The following is a 16,360-nucleotide window of genomic DNA, read 5'->3' on the forward strand; positions in this document are numbered from 1 at the left end:
TTTTATTTTAAATAAATATAGCCATAAAAAAATGTAAAATTAATAGAACGGTCTCCTGTAAAAAAATATGAATATAGAAAATTAATATAATTAAGGAAATTGTGTAAATATGTAAAAATTGTGTATACATAAAAACTAAGATAAATTAAACTAAAATCTATAAAAGCATGCAAATTGAAATATAAGACTAGATTTAAAAATAAGAAATAAATAAACATATATGTTACAATATTGTTTAAAAATAATGTATAATACAAGGATAAATTCAAAAACGATTAAAATTTGAACTTATAATTATAAAGTTTAAAAATGGCTTAAAATTCATTTAATATGGGCTGAATGAATATCTAGGGTAGTGGTTATTCGATTTTGGGATGTTTCTTAACATTTACTTTTGGCAAAAGAAACATCATGGCAGACTGAAATATGTCTGATAGGGGTGGGAAAATGCCAAAGAGGTAACACATCAATACCTCAAGGAAATTGGAGTTCATTTAAGTATTTATTTTGAGGTTAACGGCTACAGGATGTATAAGTACACATCCGTTTCCTTTTCTTTTTTTTATTTTATAATTTCAAATCCGAATGACAGTTATAAAGTAACCCCAAATGAGTGATGGTACAAAAATATCTTTAAGTGTGCAGTCAAGTGGAAGACGAACTCACCCATCCGGCGAGCTAAGCCGCAGCCTAACAACAAGTACCACCTCCACTTAACCGGACTGTCACAGCACTCTTCGGATTGTGTTTTTAATCAATCCAAAGATGCAGTAAAAATGCAAGCTATTGCGAAATATCCCAGAATAAATAAAATGCATTTATTATTTGTGTAAAACAAGAATACAAAGAATTTTATTAAACACAAATTAAAAAAGTTTCCATTAAATTCAACCACATTTTAGTTTGCTTTCTTCGTTCTCCAATTAATCCAAGCGCATCTGATTTTGCTTCATCATACTAAAGGCTTTTTTATGTTGACTTCCCATCACTAGTTCAGCTTTCGACATGGACTCCAACTGCACTTCACTCCATTAACAATTTCCGTCTCGTGAATTACAGCAAAAATGTTCGCAACTTCAGTTTTTATTTCTTTATTTTATAACAAACTCTCCGAAATGTATACACTCTTGTTTGTCTTTTGAAGAAATGTGTAGGGATCAACCAACTGTTTTGTTTCTGTAGGGATATCTACAGCAACTGCTTATAAAATGAATGTTACGGAGTGCATTTTTCATAACTCTGTTGGACTACATCAAAAGATGTTGTGAAATCATAACTTTAATTGCACAACTTCCAAAATTTTTTGCTGGGTAATGTTAGCGTCAAATGTACATGGAAATGTCTATAAATTATTTGAATTAAAAAAACTAATAATTTTTCACATTGGATTGAATATTTTGGAAAACATGAATGAAAATTCGTTACATTTCCAATTTGTATGTTTCCATATCATTCCACTAAATGTATAATTTCTCGCAGAAAGTAGAATTCTTGCAAAAATGTTTGGGATCGTTGGAAATTCAGTGAAAAGGGAGAAGCTGGTTCAATATTTTGTTTTTGAAATCAAAGAAGCACATGTTTATTAGGGCCTTATTTTTTCAAATTTAACAAATACCTCACATGTTAACAAACGTTGTACCGCCTCTATAAGCGGTGTTTTATTGTAAGGCTCGTCGCTCGGCTTTCTTGCTTAATTCATCTCTGGTAAAAGACCAAGTTCGACCTAATTGAAATGTGGTTCTGACATTTCTTTATTCCTTTACCAGAAATTAATTAAGTAAGAAAGCCGAGTGGCTTATGTACCCAGGCCTTTAAGGCCTGCGTACATAAGCTGCTTTGCCTGATTGCCTTGCTTACCTGCTTCATTTCTGACGTAATAAAAATAATAGAATAAAGACGAAATTTCGAACTGGGTTGCCATCAGTTGGAAATTGGGTCGGCCTTCTTTGTTCTTTTATTTTTTTATTGAAGCAGCAAAGCAAGGCAATCAGGCAAAGCAGCTTATGTACGCAGGCCTTAACATATCATTAACATGAAGAAGTCTTTCTGGGAAATAGTTTTTTTTTCGGAATGATATATTTATTCCTCAAAAATATATATCCCTAATGTACATCGAAATAGAAATAAATATATAAAATGTCGCATGGGCTTTGACACTATCGTTACAACTCAGTTCAGTCAGCTATGTATTGCTGTTACCTTTTATTGTTCTACCATGGTGTACAACATTCATAGGTAGCAAATTTGACATCTCATATGACATTAAAGGCTAGTGTAAACACCCCTGTACAGCTTTTATCTCTCCCCTATTCAGATTTTCCAAAAAAACGTTGTTTTTTTTAAGTAAATATTTATTTTATGTTGTTTTTTTTCACTAGTATTATTAAAAATATTTTTTTGTACTTAAAATTAAATGAACTTGAATACTTGGAACATTTCAAAGAGGTATTTGAATTTGTAATATTGTCTCATTAATATAAATATAATGAAATGTCGGCAGCATACATTCTAGGCAGTAAAGTGAAGGTGGGTGGGATGATGATAGTTAGAATGGCATTAGTAGAATTTGTTATCCTATTTAACCGAGGAACAAAAGTTTCTTCAACAACTTCAATTTCAAGAAGAAAGATTGATCATCTGTGGGATTAACGGGTTCTGAGCCAGCAGCAGCACCACCATCAATACCCTGAGGAATGGATTCATCGATGGGCACGGCAGCAACAAAGGCGATGCAGGCAATGCAAACAATGATGGCCTAAAAGAAAAGAATGGGGAGAGAAAGAAATAAGTAAATAAAGAAATTGCAAAGAATTATGGGGTGCAAGTACCGGTGCTAAGTAGAGAGTACGATTTCGTAGAATAATTCCATTGACAGATACTTTTAAAAAGACAGATACTTTTATACTTTATACATACATGTTTTGGTCTGTTCCAGAACTGCAAGAATCTACTAGTTTTTACTATTTTTTCCGATAACATAAAGGAAAAAATGTTGTCGTAGTAAAAAATAGTTGCTTCTTGCAGGTTCTGGAACAGAGCATATATATCGTCACCTGAAATACCCAAAGACGTAACCCTCAACCCTTTGAGTACACATCTCATTGCATTTAGATATACCTTTGGAGGATTTAAATGACAGTCAGCTGATTTTTGTTCATAGCACAATTACCAAGGTAGATGCACCAGCCCAGCTGATCGAATTTGAAACGTCAAAAGTAGTTGTTGTAAATTGAATTCGTCTCAAAAAACATACGACAAATTTATTGTTTAATATTGAAAATGTTAGGCATTATGCTACTAATGCTAACTAATGAGCAAATAAAGAATTATTTTGTCTTTTAGACATCGTACGTATTAAGCAGGGTACACACGATCAATTTTGTCTGTCAGTTTTGCTCAAATAATCGGTTGCTTGCCAGTGTGGCCGTTCATTTTTGTCAGTCATCAGGCAACCACAAAATAAGTCTGTCTGGTTACTTTTCCAGCAAGAATTGTCCAGCAAGAACTTTCTCAGAGAGTAAGGAGTTTTTATTCTCTTTTGCAAGAAAATTGTAAAAAGTAAACAGACACCTTCCCAGCAAAAACCAGCAAGCAATCAGCTGACTTGCCAAAACAGAACAATTTGTCCGCCAATGAAGGAACCAAAGGAAGCAAAAATGTTGTATTTTATTAAAAATAAAAAAGAAAATGGATTTTTTTACTTTGCAACTTTGTTATACAAAACATAATACAATTTCAGCAATAAAATTGTTTTTAATTTTCACAAACATAAATCAACGAAAAATTAAAAACAGATCATTGATTGTTTTCAGGAAGAAGAAGACTTACAAGTTCTTGCTAGAAGAAATTTGTCCAGCAAGAATTTGCAAACTCTCAGTAAAAGAACTGTCAAAATGTCTCTCTCGAATCGCTCTCTTTTGCTGACTTTTTGTGTTAACAGACGACTTCCAGCAACAATTGGTACAAATTGTTACAAATTTTAGGGTAACCAGACAGACCTAATATTTTGTGGTTGCTGGACAGTTTGACATTAATCGATATTTCCGAAAAATCGACAGTCAAAACTGATCGTGTGTACCCCGCTTTAATTTTGTCGCCTTGTTTACAACTTTTGACATTTTAGTTTACACTATATGTAAATGTCATATGACATGAAAATTTCCATCATTATATAGTCGCTAATATGTGCAATATTGGGGATTTTCCTTACGCCATTTACTTTGTGCGTTCACACCAGCAAAATTTTAATAAAATTACGTCTCCACATTGCCTGCGTTGGTAGATATGGAATGTTTTTATTTCGTGTCATATGACATTGATAGATAGTGTAAACTACCTCTTAAATTTTTTTATTAGCTGTGTCTTTTTACGTGATAATTAGTAATAATTATTACTAATGTTGCAGATTTTGACAGTTGCATAAAGGAAAAGTTGCTGAAAAAAAAATTTCAGCAACATTTAGTAAGTAAAAAGACACTCCTATTGTAGCAATTCACCGATGCATCGATCTTTTTTCTATCAACATGTTGCAAAAACAGAGTTGTATACGAGGATTTATGCCGGATTTAAAACAAATCCACTCAATATGAGGATTTATTTTTGTATGGAGAATCTGGTATATTATCGCCGGATTTAGCAAATAAATACTGATAATGCGCTAAATCCGGCTAATGGGGTTATATCTAAATGGCCTAAAATGGTGATATGTTAAAGAGAGGTATGACTTTGATTAAAATCATTTTGTAAAAAGTTTGTGAGTACGTTTGATTTAATTTTAAAGATTTTCTGATATTTATAAGACGTGTAAGTAAGAAACGCGAAATTTGACTGTGATTTTGATATGCCTTATCAAAGAAAAAACAGACAAAAGATGTGTAGCGAAGCATTTAATAAAAATTCAGGTTGTTGAACAAAATATGCCAGACAAAGAGACCTTGGATTCAAAGAAGTTGGAAAATATTTCTAGAAAATTCCATCGAAGAACGTTTGGTGTGGGTTTATGTCCTAGGATAAAGTGGGGACATATTACTAGGAGACTCCCTTGTAGGTGAGCCTTCTGACTCTGAAGCGCGTTTGGCGGTTTGGATTTCTTTTAACACTCTGTTAGTTATCTGGTTGCAAATGACGTACTAATATTGTTGGAAGAAAAGATCGCCTATCAGCTCGGCTTAATTATTAGCTGTGTCTTTTACGTGATAATTTGTAATAATTATTACTAATGTTGCAGATTTTGACAGCTGTATAAAGGAAAAGTTGCTGAAAAAAATGTTTCAGATACATTTAGTAAGTAAAAAGACACCCCTATTCTTTTATCAGAAGCTAGCAAGGCAAGCGGGCGAGGCAACGCAACTTATGTATGTACCCAGGCCTAGAGAGTTAACAGAGAACAAGTGTGTTAACAGGCAACTTTCTTTAACAATTTGTTGCAAACTTTTGAGTAACCAGACATACCTATTGGAAGAAGATTGCCGTGATGATAATAGGTCTGTTTGGTTACCCTAAAATGTGTAACAATTTGTACCAATTGTTGCTGGAAGTCGTCTGTTAACACAAAAGTTCAGCAAAAGAGAGCGATACGAGAGAGACATTTCGACCGTTCTTTTAATGAGAATTTGCAAATTCTTGTTGGACAAATTTCTTCTTGCAAACACTTGCAACTCTTCTTCTTCCTAAAAACAATCAATCATCTGTTTTTAATTATTCGGTGATTTATGTTTGTGGAAATTATAAACACATTTGTTATGGAAATAGCAAGCTTAATTGTAAGAAAGTTCTTCCTGGGAAAGTAACCAGACAGACCTAATATTATGCCAATTACTGAAAATAATTCCAGATTTTAAAGAAACATCCAGACATGATATGAAGGCCTCGGTACATAAACGGAAGGCTTTCTTGCATAATTTCTGAAGATTAAAGAATGGTCGAAGATTATGTATCAATGCCTTTAGGGTGAAGGCTTATACAATAAGTAGATGTAACATATAGACAGGATAACTCTTGTATGTATTTGGATCACTCTTTGCAGTCCATAGGCATCAAATTCCGTAGATACTTACATAAAAGATCGAACGAAAGTCAAATAGAGGCATATTTTATGCCAAGATTGCTGATGCCCGAAGGTATTATAACGAATGCAAAGGGGGAAAATAATATTAGCGAAATAATTTTATTTTAAAAGATTAACATCGCTTTACATTCAAAAGCAAATATTTGGGGGGCAGATACGTCGTTTATTTGACAGATATTCTATTGAATTGACTCATGTTTTTAAATCCTGTTAGATGTAAATGCGGATTATGTAGATTATTTTGACACTCGGTGTAGATGGTCGTGGGTTTCCAACTCCGCAAAGATCATTGCGGTATTTTTTTTAGAAAACACATCTTCTGAGTAATTGAACTGAATATAATGCTCGATTTTTCAGTATTGACTTGTAACATTGGTACCAAGGATTTTGACAAATGTCAACAATTTTGCTAAAGTTAAAAATCGTTCCTTTGAGGAACTTTTTTAAAGGAATTTATAGGATAATTTAACCACTGAAATAAATCGGATTTTGTTTTTTATTCCAAGGTATGGCTTTTTTTTTATTAAGTTTTGTAACACATTTTTGATTTGTCCCAGAGAATTGATATTGTTACTAATTTGTTTATAGATTTTATTAGCGTTCTATTCACGAAACCGAACATTTTTAAATATTCCACAATCCGTTTCTCACATTAGCACCTTAAACAATTGTTCATTATTTTGTTCCACTTCTTTCTATCAACTTGAACTAATTTATCGTAGGTATTTTTAAAAAAACACTTTGTCAATATTCTTTTTGTTTCCTTCCACTTACCAAAACTAAGAATTTCATTTTGATAATAATTTTTTATTGAAATTTGTTTCTTCTAAATGAAAGAATATATTTCTCACTGTTCGTTTAGTTGAGATGTTCAAAATAAACTGACATTGATTTTAAGATATCAGCGGCATTTATAGCACCGTTTAAAGTTTTCAAATCAAATATTCAAACAAATAAGTAGTTGTAGTGTTGTTGTTTTATTTTTGCCATACAGCCATCAAGCTTTTGACGCTGACATGGTGTTGACAAAAAATCACTAGCAAACGACCCCACAGATTACTTTGACTCAGCAGCCAGGCACAACTAGCAGCAGTAAAAGCCGTATTATGCGTAAAAGTTAGTAACTATTTTGTCTATACAATGGGCAGAAACAAATGGACGGACGGACATATAAACCATCTAGGCAATTCATTTAATAACTACAATGCAAGTTCAGATAATATCATACATAATGTGTTGTATGTATGAATGAATGAACGAACATAATTCATTCAAGCCAAGCCGACATAATGATTATGTGCGAATTTTCTTTATGCCGGTATGCATAATACATCACATGTAAAGTGCTGTACTATACAATATCTTGGCATTGCAACTATTTCCCATCGTAGTTTGGGCCACAAACTTGATTGTGATAGGCGGTTCCACATTTAAAAATATCCTTCTTTGTGTGTAAGCAATATAGTTAAACATGACCTTTACAAGACGGGGAGGTGTTCTTATATTTAATGAGTTCCGTACGAAGATGCCTTTAGATCAAAATAAAGGAACTGTTTAATATTCATAAAAAATCAGCTCCGTTTTAATACAGCACTGTGGGAATGGTTGTACTGGAGTTTGAATGAAAGATGACACTGACAACATAAGCTTTAATTATGATATTGCTTTAATATAAACGATCTGTGATTTTAGCTTTCAATATTAGGCCTGTTCGATAACTTCGCAAGTAAAAAGTATTTGCAAGTACTTGCAACTACTTCTCATTTCTCTTTTACTGAACAAGTTTGTTATCGAACAGCATTTTGTAAAAGTTTGTACAAATTTGTGCAAACTTTTGGGTTATCGAACAAACCTATTGTTTGTCTTATGTTTTATAATTATATCATGGTGGAATTTAATAGTACGTTTAGACTATGGTGGATTTAGCAAGTCCAGTCGATTTAAGTTGTCATTTTCAAACAATATATGTCAAATAAATCGAGATAATGCTCTTAAACATGTTATAAGTGTATAGTCTAACAGACGTTTTTGAAGGTGTTACATAAAAGCATACCAAACGTCAAATTTGGTCAAAAAGACAGCATTTAGTAAAGGTAACAGTTGATTACCAAAACAAAAACATTGTCGCCAATATATGAAAGAAAAACTAACTCCAAAGCAATGAAAAAAATCTTCAATTTTAAGCCCATTACAGAACATTTGTTTCATGGACCGAACTAAGAAAAGATCTCCAATTCTCTCTGTTTAGTACTTCGCTTTTTGGAATACCGCGCCTTTTCATCTCTTCATCCACTTGTTTGCGCCATCTATTCTTTGGCCTGCCAATTCCGTGTGCACCGCCATGTGGCTCGAATTTATACGCCTTTTTACCGGGTTCATCATCACTCATACTTATTATATGGCCTAGGCAACACAATCGCTGCATCTCGATACGTTTAACTATATTGATGTCCTTGTATAGCAGATACAGCTCGTGGTTCATACCACGTCGATATGCGCCGTCAACGCATATCGGTCCGTAGATCTTTCGAAGAATTTTTGTCTCAAACACACCAAGCACTGCCATGTCTGCTTGCGCAAGTACCCATGCTTCGGAGTCATACATTAGCACGGGTAGCATCAGCGTTTTGTATAGTGTTATTTTTGTTTGACAACATGTAGCTTTGTTTTTAAATTGCTTACTTAGACCATAGTAGCATCTGTTGGCCAATACAATTCTTCTTCTTATTTCACAACTGATGTTGTTTGTTGTGTTTATGGCAGTGCCGAGGTAGACGAAGTCTTTAACTACCTCAAAATTGTAGGTACCAACTTCCACAGTTGGTCTGAGCTCTATGGGCGCTTTGCGCGTCGACACCATCAATTTGGCCTTTTCGCCGTTTACCGCCAGACCCACTTTCGCAGATTCTGCTTTGACCTTCCTAAAGGTATCAGTTACTTCCTTTACTGATCGTCCCATGATGTCTATGTCATCAGCATAAGCAAGTAACATGTGGCTATTGGTAGATTGTGCCACTTCTTTTGACGTTTGCCTCTCGTATAACCTTTTCTAGCAGGATGTTGAAGAGGTCACACGAAAGGCTGTCTCCTTGTCTGAAACCTCTTTTGGTACCAAACTCTTCGGAGAGGTTCTTTCTTATTTTAACTGAGGACCTCGTGTCAGTTAAAGTCATTTTGCAAAGCCGGATGAGCTTTGCGGGGATACCAAATTCAGACATGGCTTGGAATACCTTTGAATGCAGCGGGCTGTCGAAGGCTGCTTTATAATCGACAAAAAGGTGGTAGGTGTCGATCTGCATCTCTTGGGTCTTCTCCAGGATTTGCCGCAGGGTAAATATCTGGTCAATGGTGGACTTGCCAGGTCTAAAGCCGCATTGGTATGGTCCAATTATCTCGTTGACCATTGGCTTTAGTCGTTCGCACAATATCCCTGACACGATCTTGTAGGCAATAGGGAGTAGACTTATGCCCCTATAGTTAGAGCATACAGTCTTATCTCCCTTCTTGTGGACGGGGCACAGGATACTCAGGTTCCAATCGTCGGGTACTCGTTCTTCCTGCCAGATGGTGCTAACTAGCTGATGAATACACCTTATCAGCGTGTCGCCTTCGGTTTTAAACAGCTCGGCTGGTAGGCCATCAGCTCCTGCTGCCTTATTATTCTTCAGCCGGTTTATTGCTGTCTTTACCTCATCTTGGCCGGGTGGTACACATTCAAAACCATCTTCTTGGATTGGATCTGTGGTATCTTCGTCGACTCCGCTACTATTGGATACCAACAGTTTGGAAAAATGCTCTTTCCATATCCTTAGCACACTGTCTGTATCAGTTACCAGATTACCTTGCTGGTCTCTACAGGAGGATGTGCCAGTTCCAAAGCCATCAGTTTGATGTTTCACTCTTTGGTATAATTTTCGGACTTCATTCTGCCTCCTACACATCTCGATTTGTTCACACTTCCGCTTTTCCATCTCTCTCTTTTTCCTGCGGAAAAGACGTTTCTCCTCTCTCATTTTCTCCCAATACATCTCTCGTGCGCTACGCGTTGCTACGGATTGTAAAGTAGCCCTATATGCCGCATTTTTCTCTTCGGTAGCAGCACGACACTTCTGGTCATACCATGGATTCCTTGGTGGAGGTCTCTGGTATCCAAGTACTGATTTTGCGGATGTTTGCATGGAGTGGGCAATGTTTTGCCATTGTCCTGATATGTTCTCGGGACAAGGAGTGCTTTGATTAAGCAATTGGGCTAGTTGAGTGGAATATGCTGTGGCTATCTGTTGTGATTGCAGCTTACCGATGTCTAACTTTCGAGTTGTGTCTGTTCGTACTTTGTTTGCTACGTTTAAGCGGGTGCGTACCTTTGGTGCAACAAGGTAGTGGTCCGAATCAATGTTTGCGCCTCGGAACGATCGTACATCCAACACGATCGATGAATGTCTTCCATCTATCACAACATGATCAATTTGATTTCTTGTTTTCTGATCTGGAGACAGCCAGGTGCCCTTATGAATATCGAGATGATTAAATCTGGTACTGCTAACTACCATGTTTTTTGCAGCTGCAAATTCTATCAGCCTCATACCATTGTCAGATGTTTCACTGTGGAGGCTGAATTTCCCGACTGTTGGGCCAAAGATATTCTCCTTTCCAATTTTGGCATTAAAATCGCCTAGAATGATTTTAATGTCATGGGCAGGGCAACTGTCATATGTTTCTTCTAAGCGATAGTAAAATATATCTTTGGTCTGTTCGTCCTTTTCTTCAGTGGGAGCATGAGCGCAAATAAAGCTGATGTTGAAGAATTTAGCTTTTATTCGAATTGCAGCAAGTCTTTCATTCACTGGAGTGAAGCTGGATACCAGATATTTTAGTCTCCGACTAACTACAAATCCGCAACCAAACTCATGCTTTGTGTCATGGCAGCTATAATACAGTGCGTCAACTTTAGGTGTTGTTGTGAGGCCTTTCCCGTTCCATCGTATTTCCTGTATGGCAGTAATGTCGGCCTTGTAATTTTCAAGTACATCTGCCAATGCGTAAACTGCACCTTCTCTATAAAGAGTGCGAACATTCCAGGTGCAGATTCGCAGATCATGGTCCTTAAAACGGGGTTCGTCAACTTTAGAGGGGTTTGTTTTTCTTTTCTTTCGTTTTTTCATAGTAGGCTGTTTTTTCTAGGGGAGGGTTACTAACCCGACGCCCAAACCCAAGTTTTTAACGTTCTTATGAGTGAACGCGCGGCACATGTTAGCTCACTACCTTTAACGGACGTTAAAGGCAGTTCCCCAGGTGACACCACGGGGAGGTCAGTGTCCACTTGAGATGAAAGAGGGACCAAGATAAATCCTGGGTTTTGCCATGTTAAAGCCGGTCAGGACCGTTCCTTGGTATCTTCCATCCCCTAAAAATTAATATATTAATAAAATAATCAATAAATATAGCTGAATCCTAATATTTGGAGTATTTTTCCACAAAAATCAGATAAACATTGAGCATATGACCATTAGCAGATGGTTTAAAAACAGCTGATCGAACTTGCTAAATGTTGCTGGAAAAATTCTTACAGCTACTTTTAGCACGTTCTCAGCAAATTGTCAAAATTGTTCTCTCAATTCGCTCTCTTTTACTGAACTTTTGTGTAAAAAGACAGCATTTAGTAACATTTCGTGATAATTATTACAAATTATCACGTAAAAAGGCTAGGGACTTGAGCAGCTTGCTCATACATCTCAACTTGTCGCTGATAGCTGTGGCATGCGTGGACGACATGAAAATGCTGTCGAATGTGACCCCTAGTATTTTGTAGTCGGAATTATGCAACAATCGACCATGACAGTCACCTCTGCCGTTCATGTGGTGAACAGAGTAGATTTAGTGGCGGATGTTTGCATATTCTTCGCGTGGAAAAAGGCAAGATGGGTCAGTCTTTCACAAATGACATCAGGGAAGGTACTTGACGCCAAGATCGTAGAATCATCTGTATACGTTACGTCTGGAGGGGGCGGAATACAGGAGTGGTAGAAGTTAAATAGTTCCGGAGAGTTTTTACTCCACCTTGGAAAACTCCCTGTTTCACACTACAGGGTCATGGATTTCATATACCTGAATTCCACATACGACAGGCGTCCACACATTTAATTGATTATCCAACGTTTCAAACATTCAAGGAGGGTTGTCTGCTTGATGTCCTCAAACAGCGTAGTGTGCTTGACAGTATCAAAGACTTTTGTTAAGTCATGCACCACCATCACTGTTCCAACACACGCCTGTTCTGGTTGAGTCCTCGACTAATATGTGTGGAGATTGTGTGCAGCGCTGTTTTCGTGCTATGCTGCTTAGTCTCGGTCCACACTAGAGTAAATTTCATTAAAAAATTTCATGAAATTAGGTGTTCTTAGGCCGAATTCCCCATTACAGCAATTTTATGATTTTACTCTACTGTGGAACTCGATCTAGAGACTCATAATTTCATGTTAAAATTTCAGTGAAATTATTCTAGTGTGGCCCGGGACTTACAGAACTCATGCTGATGATCGGCAACTAGATAGCAATTTCTAACGCTGGTAGGATTAAATCCTAAAGGGTCTTTGCTACGGGCGACAAAAGCGAAATCAATATTTACGATCCACCTTTGCTGACATCCTTGTCTGGTTTCAGTAGCGGGACCACCCAGCCCATTTTCCAGACTGTGGCCCACAGTCTGTGGGTGGCTGTCGACAGGTTGAGAACTTTAGTGAGATACCCGACTACAGGCACATCCAGCTGTTACAGCATTACCATGGAGATCTACCATCAGGGCTCGCCTTGTCACCTCCCGGGGTGCTCGAAAATCTATCGACTGAAATAACACACGTGACTGAGGTCCTGTCTTCATTCTTTCTAGGGTTCGAGAGTGACTTAATCGTTGACCACAATTTACTTATACCGGCTCAAAATGTTGCAACTCTTCAGATGATTTAACCACTAGCTCCCCTTAAGCTCACAGACCAATCTATTAACTTCCAGTATCAACTCCATGACTCTTTGGTCATTAAGGTTGGCACGGCGAAGTTTGGCCTCACTTCGTGTATACGACCAACAGGTATATGGCGAGCGGCTGTAGTAGTGATGATGTCCCGTAATGTCCATACTGCTACCCGAATATCAAATGAGTGGAATTAATTAATTGGTGTCGTTAGACATGTCCTTCGTACATACCCTTCGGACTCGGCTAACCTTCAAATTGCCGAAATTCGGGAGGCACCGTTCTATGTGAGCTTTATCAAAACGTCGACATATTCCTACAAATTTCTGGCGGAATGTTTTTAGATTCAAAGAAGACTAAATACCAAATTTCCGATATTTCGGTATAATAATGTGGCTGAAACCTTCAAAATACCGAAAATCGGAAAGTACCGTTCTATGGGGGCTATATGGAGGCGCGGGCCTATACCGAAACATTTCTGGGGAACAGTTTTATACCACTAACGAAGACCAAATACCAAATTTCAGCCATTTCAATGGATTATTGAGGTCCCAACTTTAAAAATACCGAAAATCTGAAGGTATTGTTCTATGTGGACTATATCAAGGTGTGAACCTATACCGACGAATTTCATTCCGAAAGGTTTTTACCTTCAACGTAGACTAAATACAAAATTTCAGCCATTTCGGTGGGTTGTTGTGGCCACAATCTTCAAAATACCGAAAATTGGGAGGTACCGTTCTATGGGGGCTATATGAAGGCGTGGACCTATACCGAAAAATTTCTGGGGGAAAGTGTTATATCCCCAAAGAAGACTAAATGCCAAATTTCAGCCATGTCGAAGGAATATTGGGGCCATAACCTTTAAAATACCGAAAATCGTGAGGTGCAGTTCTATGGGGGTTATATGAAGACGTGGACCTATACCGACAAATTTCATATTGAAAATTTTATACCAGATTTCAGTCATTTGAAGGCGTGGACCTGTACCGACAAATTTGTGGGGGAAAGTTTTATACAACAATCTTCAAAATACCGAAAATCGGGAGGTACAGTTCTATGGGGGCTAAATGAAGGCGTGGACCTGTACCGACAAATTTCTGGGGGAAAGTTTTACACCACCAACGAAAATTAAATACCAAATTTCATCCATTTCGGTGGGTTATTGTGGTCATAACCTTTAAAATACCGAAAATCGGGAAGTACCGTTCTATGGGGGCTATATAAAGGCGTGGACCTATACCGACAAATTTCAGTCGGAAAGGTTTTTACCTTCAAAGTGGACAAAATACCAAAATTCAGCCATTTCGGTGGATTGTTGTGGCCACAGCCTTCCAAATACCGAAAATCGAGAGGTACAGTCCTATGGGGACTAAATGAAGGCGTAGACCTGCACCGATAAATTTCTGGGGGAAAGTTTTATACCACCAACGAAAATTAAATACCAAATTTCATCCATTTCGGTGGGTTATTGTGGCCACAACCTTCAAAATACCGAAAATCGGGAGGTACCGTTCTATGGCGGCTATATAAAGGCGTGGACCTATACCGACGAATTTCAGTCGGAAAGGTTTTTACCTTCAAAGTAGACTAAATAACAAATTTCAGCCATTTCGGTGGGTTGTTGTGGCCACAACCTTCCAAATACCGAAAATCGGGAGGTACCGTTCTATGGCGGCTATATAAAGGCGTGGACCTATACCGAAAAATTTCTGGGGGAAAGTGTAATATCCCCAAAGAAGACTAAATGCCAAATTTCAGCCATGTCGAAAGAATATTGGGGCCATAACCTTCAAAATACCGAAAATCGTGAGGTACAGTTCTATGGGGATTATATGAAGACGTGGACCTATACCGACAAATTTTATATTGAAAATTTTATACCAAATTTCAGTCATTTGAAGGCGTGGACCTGTACCGACAAATTTCTGGGGGAAAGTTTTATACCACCAACGAAGATTAAAACCAAATTTCAGCCATTTCGAAGGAATATTGGGGCCACAACCTTCAAAATGCCGAAAATCGGGAGGTACAGTTCGATGGGGGCTAAATGAAGGCGTGGACCTGTACCGACAAATTTCTGGGGGAAAGGTTTTTACCTTCAAAGTAGATTAAATAACAAATTTCAGCCATTTCGGTGGTTTGTTGTGGCCACAACCTTCCAAATACCGAAAATCGGGAGGCACAGTTCTATGGGGGCTAAATGAAGGAGTGGACTTGTACCGATAAATTTCTGGGGGAAAGTTTTATACCACCAACGAAAATTAAATACCAAATTTCAGCTCTTTCAAAATATTGAAAATCGGGAGGTACCGTTCTAAGGGGATTATATGAAGGCGTGGCCCTATGCCGACAAATTTCTGGGGGAACATTTTATACCCCCAACGAAGACTAAATACCAAATTTCAGCATTTCGGAGGAATATTGGGGCTACAACCTTCAAAATACAGAATATCGGAAGGTACCGCTCTATGGGCGCTATATGAAGGCGTTGACCTATACCAACAAATTTCGTATTGAAAGTTTTAAACCTCAAATGAAGGCTAAATACAACATTTCAGCCATTTCGGTGGATTATTGTGGCCACAACATTCAAAATATCGAAAATCGGGTGGTACTGTCTATGGGGGCTATATGAAGGCATGGACCTATACCGACAAATTTCAGATGCAAAGTTTTATACCCCCATCGAAGACTAAATACCAAATTTCAGCCATATTAGTGTGAAAATAAGACTAAAGCCTTCAAAATAACGAAAATCGGGAGGTACCGTTCAGTGGGGGCTATATAAAGGGCGTAGACCGATATAGCCAATTTTCAATATCCTTGGAGTAATAGAAACTTCTATACTAAATTTTAAAGCTCCATCTCCAAAATTGCGAACTATATATTTATTTCAACAGGCGGACGGACAAACAGTCGGACATGTATATATCGACTTAGAATTTTATGCTGATCAAGAATAGGGGATCCGAAGAATATTTCGATGTGATACAAACGGAATGACAAATTTAATTATACCCTCCATATTATGATGGAGGGTATAAAAACTATAGCTAATGGCATCGATAAATTTCGAATATGTTATGTTAAACCTTTCTTGATGTTGTTGGGAAAATTACCACAAAAATGATAATGTTACAAAGGGATTTGACACTTTATATTCGAACAGCTGGTGTGACACCACTAAATGGTACTTATTATTTTTATTAAATTAATTAGAATTGCAAAAATAAAACATTGCATTGTTTTACTATCAAAAAGTTGCAAAGTCATCGAACATAGAAATTAGCAAAAAAAAAAAAAGACAACACTAGGTCATGTTC

General features: G+C 37.1%; 2 protein-coding genes across 2 annotated transcripts in view; one reads left to right on the forward strand and one right to left on the reverse strand.

The window, feature by feature from the left end:
• LOC141402449 (protein Asterix) overlaps positions 1-16,360 on the forward strand; it is a 225,222-nt gene that overhangs the window by 23,616 nt on the left and 185,246 nt on the right. The gene's annotated exons all lie outside the window — the stretch shown is intronic.
• LOC141402122 (uncharacterized) lies at positions 2,350-6,948 on the reverse strand. The gene is made up of 2 exons (XM_073982835.1): positions 6,842-6,948; positions 2,350-2,755 (listed from the first exon to the last, which is right to left on the reverse strand). The coding sequence occupies exons 1-2, from the start codon at positions 6,857-6,859 to the stop codon at positions 2,579-2,581; spliced, it is 195 nt and encodes a 64-aa protein (XP_073838936.1). The 5' UTR covers positions 6,860-6,948; the 3' UTR covers positions 2,350-2,578.

This window comes from Musca autumnalis, unplaced genomic scaffold (genome assembly GCF_047663935.1).
Source record: "Musca autumnalis isolate F117 unplaced genomic scaffold, ASM4766393v1 scaffold_4, whole genome shotgun sequence".
NCBI classification, from domain to species: Eukaryota; Metazoa; Arthropoda; class Insecta; order Diptera; family Muscidae; genus Musca; species Musca autumnalis.